Source organism: Rosa chinensis, chromosome 7, assembly GCF_002994745.2.
Source record: "Rosa chinensis cultivar Old Blush chromosome 7, RchiOBHm-V2, whole genome shotgun sequence".
Lineage (NCBI taxonomy): Eukaryota > Viridiplantae > Streptophyta > Magnoliopsida > Rosales > Rosaceae > Rosa > Rosa chinensis.
Genome location: NC_037094.1, coordinates 68,356,527 through 68,379,932, shown reverse-complemented (window position 1 = coordinate 68,379,932; position 23,406 = coordinate 68,356,527). Strand labels below are relative to the sequence as shown.

At 43.6% G+C, this 23,406-nt stretch overlaps 2 protein-coding genes across 2 annotated transcripts; both read right to left on the bottom strand.

Moving 5' to 3' along the window:
• Window positions 1-3,242: 3,242 nt before the first annotated feature.
• On the bottom strand, window positions 3,243-6,226 carry LOC121050703. Its single transcript, XM_040511573.1, has 3 exons — window positions 6,093-6,226; window positions 5,444-5,979; window positions 3,243-5,275 (listed from the first exon to the last, which is right to left on the bottom strand). The coding sequence occupies exons 1-3, from the start codon at window positions 6,224-6,226 to the stop codon at window positions 3,243-3,245; spliced, it is 2,703 nt and encodes a 900-aa protein (XP_040367507.1).
• Window positions 6,227-19,214: 12,988 nt separating this feature from the next.
• LOC112178464 lies at window positions 19,215-22,388 on the bottom strand. The gene is made up of 3 exons (XM_024316605.1): window positions 22,201-22,388; window positions 19,760-20,543; window positions 19,215-19,607 (listed from the first exon to the last, which is right to left on the bottom strand). The coding sequence occupies exons 1-3, from the start codon at window positions 22,386-22,388 to the stop codon at window positions 19,215-19,217; spliced, it is 1,365 nt and encodes a 454-aa protein (XP_024172373.1).
• Window positions 22,389-23,406: the final 1,018 nt, after the last annotated feature.

Sequence of the window (23,406 nt, the reverse complement as noted above, 5' to 3'; positions counted from 1 at the left end):
AACAAATGAGACAACTGTCGAAGCTGAGGGCTCTGTGCTTGAATCTGCTCCACTTGCCCATGGTGAACCGCGAGTTGAGTTTCCAGATTCTCCTGCGGGTGAAGGGATAGACCAACCTATTGAAGATGAAGAAACTGAAGAGGCTGTCCACCCTTTTGCATTGGTGGTTCGTGATCCTGTGGCGCATCCGCCACCTCCTCCTCCTACCAGATTCAAGAGATTGATGAGGGTGTTGGAGGTAACTCCTCCTTCTGCTGTGGATGAGGCTAAGATGGTGCTTCACGAACATCTGGGTCCTCTGGTATTGGAGACTGACATCCTCTCGCGAGTTTTGGAAGCTCTAAGGTATCTTCGCCAGGAGAAGGTATTGACCCTGCAGCAATTTAGTGCTATTGACGATCTGCTGAATGAACTTGATAGGGCTCGCTGCCATCAATCAGCCACGAACACCCAGGCTCACGACGCTCGAGAGGCTTTCAATAGCCTTTCCCGAGAAATGGACATCCCCCGCGGTATTTTAAATGAGCGAGCCATCTGTCTGCGGGAACTACAAATCCAAAGGTCCGACTTCAAACTTCGGATCCATGATCTCCAAGCCCGTTTAGCCTTTGTTGAGAAGGCGATTGTTGGAGAAGAAGCTCAACTCGATGAACCTTTGGCTGCTTCTGAAGAAATGGGCCGCAACCTGGCCCGTATCAGAGATCGGGCCACTCAGGCCGAAGCTGGTGCCATTGCGGCGAAACGCCACGTGGAGGAACTTTGTTTGAAATTGAGCTTTGCGGGCCAATCTCTGTAGACCCCCTCGAAAACCGTTCAGTCTCCTCACATGCTGTTAATCCCTTCTTTTCCGAGATTTAAGGCATTAATCACTCGTTGAAAAACAACGGTCGTGAAAAATAATCTTATGAAAAGAACAGTTACCTCCTCGAAAATAGTTCGGTCTCCTCACATGCTATTAGTCCCTTTTTTCCCAAGATTTGGAATCACTAATCTCGATTTACTGACATCAGTTTTGAAATTGAGCTTCATCCAAGGGTGGGGATTTGCCTGTAGTCCCTATAAATAGTTGTATTTCGGGAAGGGAATACTCACAACAACTTTTCTGAAATATTCAAGAAATGGCCTTTCAGTCCTTGCTTCTTTTTCTCCTTCGTCACAAATCTTCCCCTCATGAAATTACCTTTAGCCTCTAAATTTTAGGCTTTATGGCGTAATCTTAAGCCTGGGTTAGGCCTTATGGTGTAATCTTAGGCAACCCCTTGTTTCGCCTTTCTGGAATTTTGCAACAACAATGCCAGGCTTCAGATTGGTTTAGAAACACGAGGGGGCTCCGAGTGTGAGATCCACAATCGTGCGAGACCATCTTTATTAGGATCCCCCACTTGGAGCAAATCGGGGAAGGGAGGGAAGCCAAATTGAGGTTCGTCTTTCCTCCTCTGTTTCCTTCTTTCTGGACCAGGCCCGTGTTGTGCCCTCTAGATGGAAGGGGCTTTGGTTCTCACCTCCTTCTCCCCCTTTCTCTTCTTGATAGAATCTTGGAGGGATGAGAAGGGATGGACTCTTTGAAGGAATGGGTTCAAGCTACAGAATGGTTGTTCCTGTACTTCACGTCCAGCTAATGGTGGTTACCAAGGCTAGAGGGGGTGCAGAGACTCAAGCTGATATTCGGTTCCTTCACTCTCTTCCCCTCCTCAAGATAATGGCGCGGCTCAACCCGACGTTGGATTCCATAGCTGCTTCCAATTGAGGGGGCTTGGAGGCTCCATTTTCTTTTACTGGAGTCTACCCTTCTCATGGATACTGGCGTTGGCCAAGCCTATGTTGTATTCCTCTACCGCTTCCATGGAAAGGGGCGCGGGGGCTCCGTTACTCCTCTTTTTCTTCCTGAAGTCTGCCTTTCCTTGGGATAATGGCGCGGCTCAACCCGACGTTGGATTCCATAGCTGCTTCCACTAGAGCAAAGATTCAAAAGATATCCACAGATTCCTGTTTTGTATTCTAGCCACTTTTGGCTTTGTAATGAATGTACTGCTTTTGGCCGCAAAGCCATTTTATGAATATAATGCTGTTTTATTATCCTGATATTCAAATATCCGTGAGGAGCCAATAATTGTGTCTCGCAAGGCCCCAAATATAGGCCCCAACTCAAAATTCTTGGAAAACTCCACCGTGAGAAGATAATATTGAAAATGGAACAGTTACCTCCTCGAAAACCGTTCGGTTCCCTTACGCGCCAATAATTCCTTCTTTTCCGAAATTTAGGGCAACTTTAATCACGCTTTACTGACACTTGACTCTTCTCTTTGACCGTCCATCCACGGGTGGACATTTGCATGCCTATATCTTCCTCCACATTATAAACCCAAATTTCCAATCCCAAAATCATTTCATCAACAGTAATCTTTCTTAATTACTTATCATCATCACTCTTCCATTCTCACATTCTCTCAATCCATCATCAATGGAACCACAAAACCAGCATCCAACCGAGGATGGAGGAAGCAACAAAGCAGCCGAGAGTAGTCCTAACATGCATTGCAAGCAGAGTAATACCAGGTGGCTTCCTACTATAGATCAGATAAGAATCCTCAAGGAGCTTTACGATGACAAGGGAGTTAAGTCCCCCACTGTAGAGCAGGTTCAGAGGATCACTCTCCAGCTAAAATGGTACGGACAGATCGAGAACAGGAACGTCTTTTATTGGTTTCAAAACCAAAGGGCTCGGGAGAAGCTGAAGAAGAAGAAGCTCACTTCGGATGTTCAAGTGCCCGAGCAAAGATCAGGGCTTGTTGGTGGAACCATTAATCTCAATTTTGGGTCAACTAGTTCTGCTGGTGTTGGTGGATCCATCATGGAACAACGAGGAGAAGACCACCAGGAGATTAAAACCCTTCCACTGTTTCCCATGCACAGTGAGGACATCTTTGGCAACATGAGGACTACTTCCGATGGAGGTGGCGGTCACGGTGGTGGCTCTCACACTTCCCTTGAGCTCAGCCTTTCCTGCAAGGGCAAAGATGGAAAAAGTTTCCGGAGCCGCTGACTCGGCTTAGTAGCTTCGCGAGTGTAGGGACACTTAGAATTGCCCCCGAAGAGTTGTATTTATGATTTTTTTTTTTTTTAAGGCTAAATGGGCTTAGTATTGTATAGTGTTGCCCCCTAGTGTTGCTAGGCATAGCGAAGAAATGATTATGGGCCTCAAAAACAAGCCTTCATGAATGGGCTTTGCAAGAGTAGGAACACTAGAATTGTCCCCCATGTCTTATGCGAATAAACTGTCTACGACTCCTCTGAGTCCCAAACATTGAGAAAGTATTCTTCAAGTATCTCCCATTGATAGGGTTATGATGGACATCTCCATCCAGGTCCTTGAGATGAAAAGCTCCTTTCCCTAAGATTTTATAAATGATGTACGGGCCTTCCCATCTTGGAGTCCATTTGCCGCGACCATCTAATTTTTCGCCAAGCGGGAGAACTGCTTTCCAAACCAACTCTCCTTCGCTGTAATTCCTTCCCCTTGTTCGCTTGTCATAGGCTCGAGCGACTCGTTTCTTTTCCATGACCAAACTATCTAAAGCCTCCAAGCGCTTTTCGCTAAGGTCTTCATGTTCCTGCCACATAGCCTGAACGTAGTCTTCTCCAATGAGATGATGTTGCTCTTGGACTCGTAATGATTGGACGTTGACTTCCAAAGGCAGGACTGCGTCATGGCCAAACATCAAAGCATAAGGTGTAGTCGCGGTGGGATTTCGCTTCGATGTGCGGTAGGCCCAAAGAGTCTCATAAAGGGTCTCATGCCATTGTCGCGGATTAGCTTCCAACATTTTCTTCAGTAAAGTGATGATGATTTTGTTGCTGGCCTCTGCTTGACCGTTAGACTGAGCATAATAAGGACTGGAATGGACGAACTGTATTCCCCATTCCTTTGCCAGTTTATCAACTTCACCACCCATGAAAGCTGCCCCCCGGTCCGAAACAAAAACTTCTGGGATACCAAATCTGCATATGATGTTCCTAAATAGAAATTGTCGCAACATACCACCAGATGCTTCTTTCAAAGGTTCTGCTTCGACCCAGTTTGTAAAGAAATCAGTCGCGACGATAATGAACTTGTGCTGAAGTGATGAATGTGGGTGAATCATCCCAATTAAATCTAGCGCCCATCCTCTTGCGGGCCAAGGCTTAATAATGGGTTGCATTGGAACATTAGGGACATGCTGGACCGGCCCATGAGCTTGGCAGTCCAAACAACCTTTAGCGAATGCGATGCAATCCTTCAAGATAATGGGCCAAAAATATCCATGTCGTCTGAGTAACCATCGCATCTTTGGACCTGCTTGGTGAGCACCACAAATGTCGGAATGAACTTCGTGCATGAGTTGTTTCGCTTCGCAGCCATAAACACATCTGAAGTCTATGCCATCTTCGCCGCGTCGTCGCAGCTCGTCACCTCTAAGAAAGTAATTTAGTGCAAGAAAACGAATCTTCCTGTCGGCAGTGGGATCTGGCTGCTTGAGATAAACGATCAAAGGGATACGCCAATCTACGTCAATGGGTTCCAGGGTCGCGACTGAGGTATCATCTGGAGGATCTCTTCTCGCCATCCATGAAGGAAGCGTGCGACGCTCGACTTTAAGGATTCTCTCCCGCACGCCATATCTCAATGTTACCCCTGTTGCCAGCTGGGCCAACTCGTTCGCTGCAAAATTTCGCTCACGAGGAATGTGCTCAAGATGCATGTTATCAAACTGGTCTAACAAGTCTAATGCCCTGTTCCAATAAGGAACCAACGTGAAGCTATTGCATCTGAACTCGTTGCACAACTGATTGATAACCAAGAGAGAATCGCCAAGTATTTGTACATCTCTGATTCCCATTTCCAGTAGTACCTCTAGGCCTATAATGAGGGCCTCATACTCTGCTTGGTTATTGGTACACCGGAACTCCAACTGGAAAGAGTAGGAAAATTGACCGCCGGCCGGGTTTTCCAAGACAACCCCTGCTCCTGCTAGCGTATCTGTTCTTGACCCGTCAAAATATAACACCCAAGGCTGGAGTGAGACTATGGCTTGATAAATCGTGGCGTACTCTGGTAAGCACGCTAAATCCGGGCGATCTAAAGTTATGGCAGCGACCTCTAAATCTCTAACCGCGGGGACATCCAGCATAAGGTGATGTGCCAGAAAGTCTGCGATGGCTTGCCCCTTTACTGCTTTCTGTGGCACATACTGTAGTGAGAATTCTGATAGGGCGAGCACCCACTTGCCAATACGACCTCTCAAGATAGGTCGTGATAGCATATATTTGACTAGATCGGTTTGAGCAATGATGCAAGTAGTAAAGGACAACATGTAATGCCGCAACTTGCATGCTGAGAAGTATAATGTAAGACACAGCTTTTCCATTGGAGTGTGCCTTGTTTCGCAATCTGTGAGTGTCCTACTGAGGTAAAAGATGGCATGTTCAACACCATTTTCATCATCCTGAGCGAGGAGGCTGCCAATGGAAGCCTCAGCTGCTGAAACATACAACTTTAATGGAAATCCCGCTCTAGGAGGAACAAGCACTGGCGGGCTTGCCAGATAGGCCTTGATTTTGTCGAAAGCCTCTTGGTGTTTAGGTTCCCACACAAACTCGTTCTGTCCTTGCAACTTCAACAGTGGGGAAAACGGATGGATTTTGCCTGAAGAGTTAGAAATGAATCGTCGCAAGAAGTTGATCCTACCCAATAGTCGCTGTAATTCTTTCTTCGTTCGCGGGGGAGATGCATTGATGACCGCGTTTGCTTTATCCTCAGGGACCTCAATGCCTCTTTGATGGACAATGAATCCCAGGAAATCTCCTGCCTGAACTCCAAAAACACACTTGGCGGGATTCATTTTAAGCTTGTGTAGCTGCATGCGCTCGAAAACTTTTCTGAGATCCGTGAAGTGATCTCCACTCTTCTTAGACTTCACGATGACGTCATCATGTAAACCTCTAAGATCTTCCCAAGTATGTCGTGGAAGATCAGGTTCATGGCTCTCTGCTATGTTGCTCCGGCATTCTTCAGTCCAAAAGGCATGACCACATATTCAAAAACTCCTGCAAACCCAGGGCAGCGGAATGCGGTCTTGTGTCTATCTTCCTCCGCGACCGGAATCTGGTGATATCCTGCTGTGCCATCCATGAAAGACAACAATTCATGCCCTGCAACTGCGTCTACCAACATGTCTGCAACCGGCATGGGGTAGACGTCTTTAGGTGTAGCCAAATTAAGGTCTCTGTAATCTACACAAACCCTCATCTTTCCATTCTTCTTGCGAACAGGCACTATATTGGATAGCCACTGATTGTACTTGGCTACTTTGATAATGCTTGACTTGTGCATCTTTTCAACTTCCTCTTTGACCAGAACTTGGGTTTCCGAGTTCATTCTTCGCGGTTCTTGCTTCACAGGCCTCTTATCAGGAAACGTTGGTAGTTGGTGGCATACCAAGTCTGATGATAGGCCTGGCATGTCCTCATATTTTTCCGCAAAGCAGTCCTTGAATTCCAACAATAATTCGACGAGCCTCTGTTTCTCGCTAGGCTCTAAGTAAGTGCTGATAGCCACTTCTATAGGCTCATCAGTTGTTCCCAGATTGACCTTATCAGTAGGGTCCCTAACCTTCGGAGGTGTATCATCCAATGCTGCTGGAGCAAGATGAATCTCTTCTTCCTCCTCTTCTTGGTCCGTGAACTCTTCATTAACAATTTCTAAGGTCGCGACTCGATCATAGGCCTCTTTTTCCACCAAGTATGAGGATAGCCTCTCGTACAAGGAATGGACAGCCTCTACCTCTTCCTCCATGAGTTCGTGATCCATTAATTAGCACTTGGAGATGGCACCGCATATCCAGGCCTTTCGAGGTCGTTTTTTGCGACCGCGAGCCCCCATTGTGCCAATTCAGAGGTCGTCACCCCTGTGGGGCGGCCCTTATCATCAATACCAATGACTTGTAAAGGAGAGATTGGTTCTAGGTAATACCTTGCGTCCAAGTAGTTGGCAGACACCGAAAAAGGTCGGGGGTCTGCTTTAATAATTTCTGCCTTGTCCGCGACTCTGTCCCATATGATCAGCTCCTGATGAAGGGTGGATGGGACACAATAACTCCTGTGGATCCAGTCGCGGCCCATAATTGCGCTATATGCCGCATAGCAATCTGTAACAAAGAAAGCGTAAACCCCTTCTGCTGGACCCACCTTGACTCGTAGGAAAATCAAACCCAATGTTTTGGTCACAGTCCCCGCGAAGTTCTTTAGCGTAAGGGAAGTGGATTGGATCTTCTCTTTCTTGATCCCTAGTAGATGCATGGTTCTGGTAGTAATGACATTCACAGCCGCGCCGGTATCAACCATTATCTTGCTGACCTTAGTCCCATTCATTTCTGCTGTGATATACAAAGGTCGCATGTGTTGCACCATGGCGGGTGTGGGTCTTGTGAAGCTCATGAAGAAACTCTTATTGTTAGCATCTTTAGTCTCAAGGAACACTGCTTCTTTCACCTGCGTTGTTGCGGCTGAAGTGATCTGCAACTGCTGTTCTCCAATCGCGTCAGTTTCTACACATTCCTGCGCAGCGACTGGTAAGGCATACTTAGCAGGGAGCACATAAACCATATTGCAAGAGGTATCCACCATTTCTGTTTCGTCCATGTCATCATCAAGATTGAGCTTGGGTTCATCTGCTGGGATATCGGCGTTGAGCCGTTTAACCATGAAAGCAACCAATGATTCTTCTGTGGGGATCACCACCTTAGCTTGTTCGTGCTCCTGTACCATGGAAACCTGGTTCAGTGATTCAAAAATTTGTTTTGCCGCTGGCACTTCCTCTGGGAGAGCGACCACCAAGCTTTGAACTTTCTGCACAATTGCGGACCGATTGTCTTTGCCCCCCAGCCTGTCAAAGATGGAAGGCTTGCTATTTCTTCCTTCGCGAGATACTCTCCGCCAAACATTGACTTTACGAGCTAGTGGCGGTTCTTGCCTCGCGGGAACTAAGGACTTCTCCTGAGCGCTGCTCTTGGGGGCACGTGGCTTTTGCTCTTTGTGCCATACTTTGGGCTGCTGTTTCTGAAGTTGCGGGGAAACGAATCTCTTGGAGGCCAGTGCCTCCAATTGTCTCTGATACTCTTCTGGAGGTTTCAATAATTGCGATGGTTTGATCAGTCCTTGATCTAGTGCTTCTAAGGTTCGCTTTGCTTCTCCAAACCTCCGCTGGAGTTTTCTCTTCCTTGAAGAGCTCATCTCCACCGCCTTGCCCTTCTTCTGTGTATACCATCTCCCTTCTTTGATGGAGGACGTTGACACTGGCCGAATGTAAGGTCTAGTTAAAACCCCTTGCCGCTTATCTACTTGCTCTTCTTCCCTCGCGGTTTTCAACTTTTTGAATAAGTTTGAGTCCCTTGGAGAAAGAGTTTCTGAACCACTGTATACTCTTGGGCTGCATGGTTGGAAGTTTCTAGAGGATGATACTAACTGTATTGACGGTAGAGATCCAAAGCGGACAGTCTAGTATGTTTCCTCATCTAGGGCTTGAGTGTCACATTCTTCCTTGCACCGCGAGCATAGGACGATGGGTAAACGAGTCTTGGATTCCCACTTCATGACTTTGTCTCCAACCCTTTTCAAATCCTTAGCCGCGTGGTCTGGACTTTGATTCTGCTGATCTTTTTCACCCCATGCCACGTCCACCATGTTGATGCCGGTGTCTGGGAAGGGATCTAGGTCCACCAACGCTACTGCTGTTTTTGGTGCCTCTACTTGCAAACTACCGTTATTTAACCAGATTTGGATCTGATCCTTCAGCTTAACACAATCGGCTGTATTATGATTCCACATATTATGGAGTTTGCAGTATTTCTTCCCCCGTAGTTGCTCTGGTTTGGGAAATGGGCTGAAGTCGGTTTTCACCATCTTCGCGGCGATCATTTCATCCAAGATTTCATGCGCTTTGTTCGCATCGTAAGTATAACTTGTGAACTCTGGTTTGGTGAAAACCACCGACTTGAGCTTCACCGGCTCTTTGCACAGTTTCAGTTGCTTTAGCGTTGCAGCCTTTTTCTCGGTGAGTTCCAGGGCAGCTATCTCATCTTCTTCAGACTCATCAGCCTCTGCTGTACTAGATTCCTCACTCTTGTAGTAAGGATCAAAGGAACTGGATTGATGGCTGAGTGCAGCCACTATTCGGCGTTTCCCTGGGATGTATGTCCCCTTCGAGGCGTTTTTCATAGCGTCCATCTCCCTGAGCAAGTGCTCGAAACTTCCTACTTCTGTGATCAGTTCCCCCATGGAATTGAACATGCTTCCATGCTGTTTTTTGCGTTGGCGTGGCTCTAAGCCTTTGATTGCCAATTTCACCAGTTCTTTCTCCGGCAGAATTACCTTCAACTTTCCTTTCTGGATCTGAAAGCGCTGAAGGTACATGACAGCAGATTCAGTTGGCTGCTGAGCCATCCGGGTGAGTGAAGCCAAATCTACTTCCGGCTCGATAGTCCCGAAGGTTTCCTTAAACAGCTTCTCCATCGCGGGCCAACTCGCAACTGATCCCGGTTGCAGCTTCGTGAACCAGGTGAAGGCAGACCCTGATAAAGAAGTAGCAAAGATGTTACACTTCAGATTGTCGTCATTCTGGTACTGCCCACACTGTACTCGAAACCTAACCAAATGGGCCGCGGCATTTTCGACTTCCTCTCCCGAGAAAGTAGAGAACGTAATGTTCTTATATCCCCTAGGATAAGGTGTCTGTGTAATATGCGGTGGGAAGGGACCTTGGTAAGCCTCCTCCAGGTTAGGCCTCTGGTTCGCGGCCCTGATCATTGCTTCTACCTCCTCTCTCCTTATATATCTTGGATCAGGAGGAGGTGGGTGAACCACTGTATCATCAACTGGAAAGATCGGCGGTGGCGCCTGTGAAGCCTGATTAACCAAAGATATGCCGCCTCCATGGGTCGTTTTGTGTCCGGTTGACGTCTGCGACGTAAAACCCACTGCTGGCTGACCCTTTGTGGCTGCGGTGACCTTCGCTGGACTTTCAACCCGATCGATACCATAATGACTTGCTGGAGGTGGATCGTGGTGCACGTATTCAACTCCGTCGCTGTCATATTGGGGAAACAGGCTATGACCAACAGAGGCCCCTTCATTGATTTTCAAAGTCCTGGTCCCTTGTGTGACTGATGACGCGGCGTTGTTCTTCCCACCCGTTGCCAGAGTAGTCTCTTTACCTCTGACTGATACAGCAGTAGCGGATGTGGCTGTATTGCCGCCGCTTGCTTTTTCTCGAGCATTTGGTGGTATGTACTTACCTGACCCTGTAGGCTGGCCGAGGGACCCTAGAATAGCATTGGGGTCCCCTAACACCTTATTCAGGACATCTCTTGCCTGATCCATCTCAGTTTTTTGCATGGCAACTTGGATCGCGGTATTGGATCCCTCACTGCGAATAGCCGCGACTTCTGTGAGAACGACCTTAGTCTGCGCAGCTTGGGCATTTATCAAGGTCACGAGCTGTTCATGTTGCTCCTGGGATTGTCGTGACGTGTGGTCTATATGCCCTTGCAACAGCTCCGTATTGCGCTCCATCTCCAGCCTGACTTTCGTTATCAGATTGTTGGACATCCGTCGCTGCTCCTCGAATATTTTAGCCGTCTTTGCCCAGAATGTACTATTGTTTTTTCGCATGATGTTAAGTTGCGCTTCCAGGCTGGTGTTTTCTGGGATAGGGATGGGTACAAAAATATCCGCTCTCACCTCGTCCTCAGCCACCCTGGTGGTATCAAACACTTTTCCGGCCTCATTAGGCTGGACGGTGAGAACTGCCTCGCCCTCAGTAGCGGGATGTTGATCTTCTCCTCGTTCGGTCGTCATCTCTGTTGATGGCGTGTGGAGAGAAAATCTTTGAATTACTAATTCTTCTAAAAGACCACGACAGTCTGCAAGCGTGTGCGGTCTGTAACTGGGGGTCTTATGTTTCAGGCAATTAACGTAAACCTTTTGGTAAGGGTTATCGTCTGACTTCCCAATGGTGAATATCTGGCAGTATGCTGTATTGTATAAGTAGCTGAATTCAATAAGACTCTGTGAATCAAGGTTTAGACTTGCGGCCCAAGTATAGTCGCCTAGACACAAACTTTCTTTCAAATCCTTTGGGCAACCTTACTGAAATGGCCAGGTGGGGGAGGGCGAACAAAAGAGGCAGAATCCATTTAGGCATGAACTACTCCCACATAGTGGTTTAGGCCCATTTGCACGCACTTCTGGATTCAATAACCTGTTATGAACGTTGTCCCATTTCTAGACACCATTTCACATAGGCTATACTTACTAAGATGAGAAAGATCATAAGTGTGAAGACAGTTCAACAATTGTTAATAAAAACTGCCCTTAACCTTAAGGGACCTGAACTAGGCACCAATAAGGAGTTTAGGTCAATATTAACAAAAGAGACTTCACCTATTCCGTTATGATTCACAACCCCTTACTAACCTCAATTTCTTAATAGTGGTGTGATTTACAGCTCACAATAGGTCCCACTGGGCGTGATAAAATGTTTTGGCTCCAATTTTGTTGCAGCTGGTCAACAGTCTCTTTTCTTGTGCGGGCGTGCCAGCACCGTTCGGGTGCGGTCGTCGGGGGTGTCCCTTGACCTGACTTCTTTCAAGAGATTGTGGACGAGGAGAGCACCAACCTCGTCATGGGATTCTTTGTGCCTCGTGGCGAGGACTTTTGCTGAGCTTCTTGTAAATCACAATCGATACTCGATGTTGTAGATCGAGCAGAGCGAGAACCACTGGGAAGTGAGGAGAACTTGCTAAAGCGTGACTTTAGCTTGGCTGGGTTGCTAGGGCGTTACCCTTGCTTGGCTGGTTCTGTAACCGTTGTGGTCGCGGCACTACCGTCGGCTCCCGAGGAGACTAGGACCGAAGTACGCTGACAGAGGGTTTGGTGGCACTGAAAGTCGGCTTCTGAGAAGACTAGGACTAGGAGTGTGATCACCGGTAAGAGAAAGAGAAGGAGAGGAGTTGCTCTTAGAGAGGTTGCTCTAGAGAGAACTTAGATCATCTTAGAGATGTTGTTGTTGTGAATGTGTGTTTTGTGATGAATTTGTAACCTCTATTTATAGGCTACCATGCCAACTACTTTGGCATTAAACAAATGAAAGTGGAGCACTAATTGGAGATAAGGGAGGTGGAGATGGAGCATTAATGGAGATAGAAATGATGAATTTCGGAGATAAGGAGATAAGGAATGATGAATTTGGGAGATAAGGAAGCACTTTCGGCTCCTTTATTCCTTCATGTATATCTCCATCAGGAATTCATATTTTGGCCGTGACGTCTTCATAACAAATGTTCCACTATGAGTGTAGATCATGCTGGTAAAATTTCAGAGCTTTTAGTATAGTGGTTGGGCCGGAAATGCTGTTGGACCCCTTACAGGTCCAGTTTTCCAATTTTGCTTCTGCAGAATAATGGACTGATCTTTTGAAGGCCTTCCACTTCTATCTGGATCTTGCACTCTTCATAAGAAATGTTTCTTAGGATGTCTAAAATGGTTCTGCAGAGTTTCAGCCCATTTCGAGTTCATTTGGTCAGGCGACCGCTCCTTCTGTTTAGCTCGGTTTCTCCTAGCCGAAGTAGGAAAATGTGCTAAAGTTGACTTTCCATTTCCATGCTTCCACAGTAGGCTTTATTTAGCCTCTAAATATATATTTCGAACTTGTCGACAATATATAGCTTGAGCCACTGACATTGGCTCAATTTCTCCAAAACGTGCCTTGTCAGGCCAAAATGCTCATTTTGGGTCCAAACAGGGTCAATGGGTCAAATAAGCTGGACACAATAGACCCGCCTTTATTTATGGTCAAATTATTCGGTGAGTTGTGGTTTGTTAGTTAGTTGATTTAATAAATATTGCGAAGGTCATCAATTTGATATACAAGATGAGTGCATTAGGATGAAATGGGTAGGGTGGGGAGTAAAAATAAATAAAAAATTGAAGAAATATAATTAGTGAAACAAATATAAGTTGTTTAATAAGGCATTCACCTATGAATTGGTAAAAGAGTGAGCTTTTTTTTTTTTTTTTATCCAAGCATGGACGTTCGAAAAATGACTAGATATTAAAAAATAGGACTCTGAGCTAATACTTTTCGATCAAGAAAATGCAATAGATAGACAAAACAAACTTGTTACTCAACAGATAATAGGCTCATTTTTTAGCAACTTGACATCCTAGCATTCAGAGAACAGATGCTTCAACGTAATCCACGATATGGCTCATTTTTCTTTTAGTTCCTTGGTGGCTTGTATTTTTTTAAGAAACATCGGCATTTGCAATACAAGTTTTTTGTGAAGATGTGTAGGGATTCTAGATAAGCCTTTCTTTTTATGACTAAAGCAGAAGATAGGCAATATTAGCTCCTCATTATTATAGTTCACATGAGACGACGGTTACCTTTTCCATCATGGAAAAATGACCATGACACCCGAAAACCAAAACTCAATGAACTAAAATGCCTACTTGTTCAGTCGTTCCTTCATTATATTTTACTAAAGAAAATAATGAGAAAATACATGATGGAACTAGGGTTGTCAATTCCCACACGATCAGATAACATGACTCGAAATCCGCACTAAATAAAGCATTAAAAAGTGAGTCGGCCGTTGGTCAACCCACCAACACAAACTGAACCTGTATAACCCGATTATGCAATACTTCTTCTTGAAATTTTGGACGTTGGGAGTATTTGATCATAGGATAAGACAATTTGAAATATTTTGCTTTATAATTATTGGATTTAATTATATATGAATTATATATAATTTTATATTCTTTGTCTTGTGGAGTTTCTGATGTATTTAATGAATTTATGCATTTTTTAAATTAAGTGGGTCACATTGTTAACCATTAAATAGGTCATTTTGTCTAACATGACACGACCTATTTATTAAACGGGTTAAGCGGGTTGGAAACGGGTAACCCGTTTAATAAATAGGCTAGGTTTGAGTTTAAATTTTTGACACAATTATTAAATGGGTTGGATTTGGATTTGTATCTTGTGACACAACAAATATCTTGACCCGACACGACCCATTGATAGCCCTAGATGGAACATGAGAAAATAATCCAAAATCTCTCCCTGAAAAAACCAAGGTTAAGCTTTGCTATTGGCAAGTGCAATATTGATGCTGCAACAATGGCGTATCACCCTAGAACCTGCTGTGGTCAAGGCAAATAAGAATAAACGTGGGCGACCTGTTGGTAGCCAAAAAAAGGTGCCCTATGGTACTGCTTGGAAAGGAAAGAAGACAAAGGATGCAGGTAATGAGAAGAAGAAGACCTCTAAGGTCAGGAAGAATCTGAATGAGGATTTGGTTAATGCTAGTGACTCTAACCCTAAAGGGAAGGAGTTGGCCCTATTTTAATTTTCTTTACATTTATTTTCAAGTCTGGTGTGTGTAATGACAGTTTCTAGAAGCTTTTTGAGATGTTTTTATGCTTTCAACGGTACCACAATTGCATGCCTGGCAGGCGAGGTATAGATGATTAATTTTTCCTTAGGAGGCGAGTCTATTATAGCATGTACTAGGCTTGCTTTTAAGCAAGCGTTATTGGTTTGTAATGAGCTGCGATCCTTGGATAGAGAATTAGTTGTTTCCCCGCAAATTTTTTTACTCTAAAGTGTTGTTAGCCTCTATCCTATTCAAGGCTGTTGATCTAATTTAATCCACTTTCATTAAAAAAAAAAAAATTCTCTCTTAAAAACAAAAAGAACACTCAATATAATGACAATTAAACCCAAAAAACTACCAAGGACACCCAAAAATTTAAAACCCAATGAACCTCCTTTCATCTCATGCCAATAGCAACACAACAAAAGTTACAAAAATTCATGTAATCTCCATCCGTTGTATAATCTAATGGCTAAGAAGGTAACCACATCACCTGATACAGCATAAAACTATGTGGTTTCCACATTGTCCTTAGGGATATTGACCCAATGCCCAATTTTGAGTCAAGTTACTCCCACTTACTCCACTAAGAAAATCTTACTCCCATCTACCCAATTTAAACACAAGTGACATTTTACCCCCAATCTAATTAATAACTACAAACTTCTCTCTCTCTCTCTCTCTCTCTCTCTCTCTCTCTCTCTCTCTCTCTCTCTTCGACGGCAAAGACAACGCCTCTGCTAGAAGTCATCGCCGGAGTCTCAGAATCCGATTTGGGAGTGGATTGATTAGGAGTTGACGGCGGCCTTTTCAGGTTCTATTTCGGTGTGTCAATATGGAAGAAGTTGAGGTGGCCGACAATTGGAAGTCGCCGGGTCTAGTTAGACTTGGTTTTGGTTCAAGTCCGATCTCTTGCCGGAATGGAGTCTAGGTCAAACGTCGGCAGTGTCTGAAGGATTTGGGTCATTGACGTCGGCGTTTGAAGATGGTTCACAATCTGGTCTGATGCACCAACAAGATTTGGATAATAGTACTCATCGTCCGGGTTCTCGGGTTTCGATTCCGATGGGGCTCCAAGTGACAACCGTTGTCGCGGCAACCAGTGTCATCGCTGCAAGGAGTGGGAAATGATCAAGGGATTGGGTTGGGATTTGTGTCCGGCTCGATTTCCAGTAGGACCTCGTCAGTGTCTTCCACCAATGACCAGCTAAATATGCACGACCCCAGTCAATTCGGGCTTTCAGGTTGGTTTGGATTTCGGGGGTTTTGCTGTTTTTGATCAAATTGAGTTTCGGTGAATTTGATTCAATTGAAGAGAGTAAGATGTACAGAAATGAGCAGTTTTATTGGATTTGGTAGTTGTCAAAAATAGCCGCCTTGTCTATTTTGTATCCTCTAAGAAACAATTGGTTTTGTTTGTCAATTGCTCAATGATCAGTTTCACGTTTGTATCTTCAAGTTTGGGATTTGGATTTTGTTTCTAGTTGTTTTTCCCTTAAGTTGATGATCAAAATAGCTGGATTAGCTAATTATTGGGAGGCAATAATCATTTTATTGGGGCAATACACTTATTCTTGAGAGCAATAATCATTTTATTGGGGCAATACACTTATTCTTGAGAGTAATAATAATATTATTGAGGGGCAATAATGTTTCTACTGGGGGCAATAATCATATTATTAGGGGGCAATAATGTTTCTACTGAGGGCAATAATCATATTATTATGGGCTATTGTGGGGCAATAATCATATTATTAGGGAACAATAATATTCTCCCATGACCTATGAGATCTCTGATGAGCTTTTTGAGAACTTCCAGCGACTTGTGACGGGACTCCAGTGACCGGTGACGGGACTTCAGCGACCAGTGACCGAACTCCGACGGCGGTGACCAGTGACCGGACTCGGTAGGCCGGTGACTGAAATCCGGTGAGTATTGACCGGACTCCGGTCAAGTCTTCATTGACTTCTCTCTAAGTGACAATGAGAGAGAGGGCAAAATTGTCTCAATAATATACACAAAATAATAAATAAAAAAATTTAATTGGGTATTAGGGAAAAAAATATATAATTTGTTGGGTAAGTGGGAAATCTGATAAGATGCTTAGGTAATTGGGGTTAATGAAGCTCAATTTTGGGTAAATGGAAATTTTCCTATATACTTGTCCTTAACGTTGTAGTTACCTCTGTTAAAAAAAACAAAGGGCATAAAGAAAGAAATTAAAGAACTGTCAAATTCTCAATCTTGTCTTCTTCTTCTTTCTCTGTTTGTCCCTCGCTATCATGATCAAATAGTTTCCTTTTAAGCGGCGATTATAATTTTGATTTTAGTCTTCTCTTGGTTTACAATTTTGAATCTTAAAGCTTTGATTTCTTTCACACGAAAGACTATGATTCCTTCCAAAAATAGCTTATGGGTTCATCAGTTACTACTTATTCCCTTCTACCCATTCTTCTGCTTTTTTATTTGCATCAATAATTTCATATTGGAGATGATTGTTTCTAATTAATTGGCTATGTATATAATTCTTGGTTCCTAGTTTATGCTTTAATTGTTTACTTTATACATCTCTCAGGCATACATACATTGAGCAGGTATTATCATTCAATTGTGCCTGAACTCCGGGCACCTTAACTTGAATTCTTAGCTATATGAAGTATGCATGAAGTATTGTTTGAAATGGCTATTGTTAGAGCAACTCCAACGGCTGGAGTCATAAGCCATTTTGGCTTTGGCTTCTGTGGGGGACGTCTCCAACCATTCTGCAAGGGGAGCCATTTTGGCTTTTGAGCTATAAGCTGAGTCAAAATGACTCAACATTGAAGAACAAAAGCCAAATGGGGGAGGGAAGAGAAGAGGCGGGCCCCGCCTGCATGTGTTGCATGCGCAGCTGAAGAGTGCGACGCGCCAGAGGGAGAAGACAGAGGCCACTCCCGCATGACGACAAAAAAACGGATCCGCAGTGGCTGACGCGCATCACACGCGCTGAGAAGCAGCCGACACATGGGGCCCAGCAGCGCAGAACGGGCAACAATCTCTCCAACGGTAAGAAATCTAATGGCCCAGATTCAACTTCATTAATTCTATTTAAAATGAAAGGCCCAGATTAAATCTTTCTAAACATAAAAAATTAATATATATATATATATATATATATATACATACTGAATATCTAATCTGACGGTTCAAAAAATTGTATGGATTAAAATCAATGGTCAATAATAAAGTAAATGTGTTTTAAACCCAAAAAAATTGAAAAAATAAAAGAAAATTTTCTAAAAAATCAGGAAAATATTTTTTGCCCGTTGGAACAGTAACTTTAACAAATTCTATAAATACCAACCCTCTTCTTCATAATTTTTCACACCAAAACATCTCCAATCTCCTCCAAATTTCATTCTTTTTCACCATTGTTCTTCATCTAGCTAGCTTTCAATTTTTTAGAAGATGCCTAACCCAAGACAAGAGTGTTGGAAGGACGCCGAAGATATAGCCTTGTGCATAGCTGTAGTTACCGTTGGTGAAGACGGCTCTAAGGGTACTAGTCAAGAAAAAAAAAAATTGTGGGAGCGTATACATGAAGTATATGAGACTTGCAAGCCTGCCGGAGGCGTGGTTAGATTGGGAGGAGGGTGTGATGGTCGTTGGAAAAAGATTACACCGGCATGCGCTTGATGGCGTCAAGCTCTTAACAAAGCGGCACTTCTTCGAGGAAGTGGTGATAATGCCACCGACGAGGTAACCCTCCTTATTCTTGACGTTTTATTCTTATTTTTAAAATTAATTTTACCGTTATTTTAACATGTTATGTATATTGACTTTCGTATAAATATATATAGTACATGATTAATATCTTCTTATTTATAGATATTACAAGCTAAGTCAATCTATCGTACCTTAGCTAAAGGAGAGGAGTTTGCGTTTGAGCATTGTTGGCCAATATTAAAGGATACAAAAAAGTTTAGCAATCCTCCGGGCATGAATGTCGGTAGCTCAAGTTTTCCTACCTCTATCAACTTAGAGGATGACGGCAGTCCCGCGAGTGAGTCCCCAAGCTCTTCAAATGTGCATGCACGCCCCCCAGGTCAAAAAGCTCAAAAGGCTGCTAAGAAAAAATCCAGGCAAGACGAAACAGATGAACTCTTATTGCAAATGCAAAGGATTGCAGACCAAGGAGAGCGCGATCTCGAATACAGGCTGCGACTCAGGGAGGAGACTAAATTAGCTGAGCAGCACGCGGATGATGCTCGCACAATGAAAGTGGATCCGTCAATTTTCACACCCAAAAAAAGGAGTTATTGGGAGAGGAAGCAAGCACAGATTATTGAGAGGGAGGAACAAAGCTCTAGTGCTAGTGCATTTCGTCAACCCTCCTTTTCTCCATAAGAAAATACACCACATAGTGAAAATGACTCTAACTTGGACCTCTACGTGCCAGTTCAAGAGACTCAATGGATGGGGAGAAATTAGAAATATTTTATTGGTTGTACTTTTTCACTTATGTTTTTCAATTATGAAATAAAATTGTTGCTATATTTTATAGTTAACAAATAAAAACAAAAACTTGTTTTTATCTCACTTTTATTCATAACAATAAAACACACTGCATTACAAAAGCATAAACACACTGACAATAAAATAAAACCACACAATCAAACCAAAGCATAAACACACAAACAATCAAACCACACAATGGCCACATTGCCAATTATTGAAAGCGTGAAAATACAATCTCTTCATCTGCGGTTCCGCTCTGCTTGCAACTTCATGTTCCAGAGGTGATTAACCAAATCTCCTTGAAGGACTCTATGCACAATTGGGCATCTAACCCCCTGGTAACGGGTCATGAACTCCTCAAGTTCAGGACGGTTGCGCTCAACCTCATTATCATCCTCATACCTCTCATATATTTGTGCTTTCCTTGGTCTGGTGGGGATATCATCGGGGTCAAAAGGCGACTCTTCATCTTCTTCACGCTCATCATCGACAATCATGTTGTGCAAAATAATGCAGGTCATCATGATGTATGATAGATCCTCCCTATCCCATCCACGGGCGGGTCCTCTTACTATTGCAAAACGAGCTTGGAGAATGCCAAAAGCCCTCTCCACGTCTTTTCTGTATGACTCCTACATCTTTGTAAAATGAGCTTGCTCTGGAGTAATTGGATTTCTAATTGCTTTCACAAAAGATCCCCATTTAGGGTAGATCCCATCGACTAGGTAGTAGCATTGGCCATATTCTCTATCACCTACATAGTACGAAACTCGAGGAGCCTCACCTGTGCATATTTCGTTGAATAATGGAGACATTCCAAGTACATTAATATCATTAAGGGAACCTGGAAGTCCGAAATAGGCGTGCCAAATCCAAGCATCGTATGATGCGACCGCCTCCAGAATGATTGTGGGTTTTCCCTTATAACCAGTAAAGTGCCCTTGCCATGAGGATGGGCAGTTTTTCCACTGCCAGTGCATACAATCGAGACTTCCCACCATTCCGGGGAACCCCCTTTTCTCAGCAACATTGAGCAACCGCTGCAAATCTGCCGGAGTTGGTCGACGAAGGTAATGATCGTGGTACACATTCCAGATTGCTCTAGTAAGTGCGACAAGATCTCCAAAGCTGTAGATTCAGCTACGTCTAGAAACTCATCACACAGGTCAGCCGGAAGCCCGTAAGCAAGCATCCTCATAGCACAAGTCAGCTTTTGTTCGGTAGACAAACCAACTCTGCCGGTGGCATCATCAGTTTGCACGAAGTACGGATTGTGGTTGGCGACATCATGCATCATTTGGTCAAACACATGAGGTCGCATTCTGTACCTTTTGCGAAATATATCGCCCTGGAACCTGCACGGCGAAGTGAAGTATAGATCTTTCAATCGTCGATCCATAGCTTCTCGATCTCTTGCGATGTACTGGCGCCCGGGCTGTGAACCACCCCACTGTGATTCTTCCTCTTGGATCCTCAAGATATGAGAGGAAGCTGCCTGCATCACCAGGGCTCTTTGACGATTTCTTGTAACGGCATCTTCTTCCTCTTGCATCAGCAATTTCCGTAACCTATTCATTGCAACAAGGAACCAAAAATATAAAATGAAAAGGAAGTTCAGAATTTCTAAGCTTCTGATATGAGAAGAGATGTGTTTGTGAATTGGTGAGCTATGATGGAGTGAATGACTCTGTATTTATGGAGGGTTGGAAAAGGATATCTGAAGATAGGATACGACACGTGGCAGATAAAAATCAAAAACGTAATCTAACCAGCTTTTCAACGACTGACACGTGGCACTAGAATCGGTAATAAAGTTGAGATAGAAAATCTTATCTTATCACGTGATAAATAAAATCTCAACCGAGATAGAGATAAGATATCGGATCCGAATAGCATTGACACGTGGCACGAATATATATATTCCCAAAAATAAATAAATAATTTTTTTAATCAATTAATGACGATATATTATATAACATAATTATATATGTATGATATATAAATTCATATTGTAGTTAATTAATTCTCTACAATGATTAATTTATTAAATGACTTTGGCTTTTGACTAAACATGGTTGGAGATGGAAAAATTGAATGAATAGTGATGACACTAGGGGAGTCAAATTTTGCATATGGCTTTGGCTTATGACTCTATTGTTGGAGATGCTCTTAGCGGATTTGACTTCTTCATATAAAACATGGTCTATGGAAAATTTTCCAGTGAAGCCTAGATGTAGTCGACATAGCATTAGAGTACATATAGCTCAAAGAAGAAGAAAAATGGCAAATCTTGTTTCTGTTAGGCTGAGTTTATATATATATATATATATATATATATATATTGTATCTGGTTATGTGAAACTTCTTTATTTTTTTCGAGTGTTCTTAGCTCGCTTAATTAATTATCTAGTTATTTTCATGCAAATTACTGAACAATATATCTTTTATTATAGATCGCTTAGAGCATTTTTAGCAAACTCTCTATTTGAGCTCCTTAGCTATTTTGGAGAGCATGTCTAGCTTTTTATATATTTTAGCTGCTACACCAGACTCCTAAGAGCATCTTTAGCAGTGCTAGCTATTTTTGAGTTAAATTTGAGCTAAAGTAGCGAGATAGCTAAAAGTTAAAACAGAGCCACTGGAGGCTGGTGCAGCAGCTAAAATATATAAAAAGCTAAACTTGCTCTCTAAAATAGCTAAGGAGCAAAATTAGAGTCTACTAAAGATGCTCTAAGTGGCTCTTTATTATAAATTTTAGCTATCTCGCTCCTAAATATAGAGAGTGAGATGAGGCTCTCTATAATTTAAAACATTCCTATTGAGTTATTTTATATAACATATAAATATATTTAAACTAAATATATTTAAACTATTTAATCTTCATTTAAAAAATAATATAAATTCAAAACTAGCTAGAATAGAGAGCACTGATGCAGATGTATTTCTAAAATGGATAGCTAAAATGATTTTTTAGCTACTTTAGCTAAAATTTAACTCAAAAATAGCTAGCATTGCTAAATATGCTCTTAGGGAGGAGATCGATCAATATACATATTGGTGGAGAAAACTATCGATCATAACCATAATCAAGACTGAAACAACTACTTGTGATTTATTCCTATTATACAGACAATACTCTCACATGAGTTTTCCACACAAGTAGACAACTATAGTATCACATATAATGCAAATCAAGTCCATCATGGTTTGAGTACTGATAAGGACTTGGTGCCAAATCCGCCATCAACCACGAAATTATGGCCGGTGACGAACGCCGAGTCCTGCGACGCCAAAAACACCACCGCATCCGCCACATGTTTCTCCTTCAGCAGCCCATCTCTGCTTTCGGAATAAACTGCTGCCATCATCTCCTTTAGCTCTTTCGCCCCAAGCTTAAATGTCTCCCTCACCATCGGCGTCCTAACCAAACCCGGCGACACGCAGTTCACGCGCCGCCAGCTACACGCTTGCCGATGGCACTAGCACCAACACCGCGTGCTTCGACATCGTGTAGCCCGTCACGCCCGCAGTCCCACACTCCGCCACTATGCTAGCCGAGCACACTATGCTGCCTCTGGCTCCCTTCCCCCACCATCACACGCGCCGCGTGCTTCATACATGCCGCTATCCCCCGGGCGTTCACCTCCATCACCTTATCGAACCATGACAGATCCAGCTCCAGCACCGTTTGCACTGACGAGGGGGTTATCCCCGCGTTGCTGTACATCACGTCGAGTTAGCCGTACTTTTCGACGGTGGAGACGACTAGCGATTCAACCTGGCCCTCATCGGTGACTTCGCAGTGGACGTAGGTGCAACAGTGGGAGTCGATGGATATGGCCACTTCTCGGCCCTTGGCGTCTTGGACGTTGGCGATCACGACGACGCGAGTTCTGTGGTCGGCAAAGTGGCGCACGGTGACTGCATCGATGCCGCTGGCTGCGCCGGTGATGATGGCCACCTTGCCGTGGAGCTTCTGGAGTTGTATGGGCTGCTCATTCATTGTGTTAAGCTACGTGAGTGGATATTTTATAGGGAGACTTGGAAATTTAAACTAAAAGAGTCAAAAGATTATGAAAATTACACCTGTCCCCTTTGATAACATTTTAATAGTCCACAATTATTAGGGCCGCGGCTGCATTGCACCAGCTTATTGTTGACTGCCTTTATGGCAGATTGTAGTTCATAAAATCGGAGTTTCAAAACAGAGGATAGGAAACAGTTCTAGCAGGCAGGAAAGCTGACTGAACCCAGGGGGCATGGCCGCATTGTACCTTCATCTTGGGTTTCCTTGGAAGAAATATTTAGGGGCATGAAAATCACTACTAGAAAAACCCCCTATCACATACAGATGAGAATCTGTGTGAAATCAAAGTATTCCATATAGAAATCCATATGAATACGTCAATACACACAGTACACCGACGGATT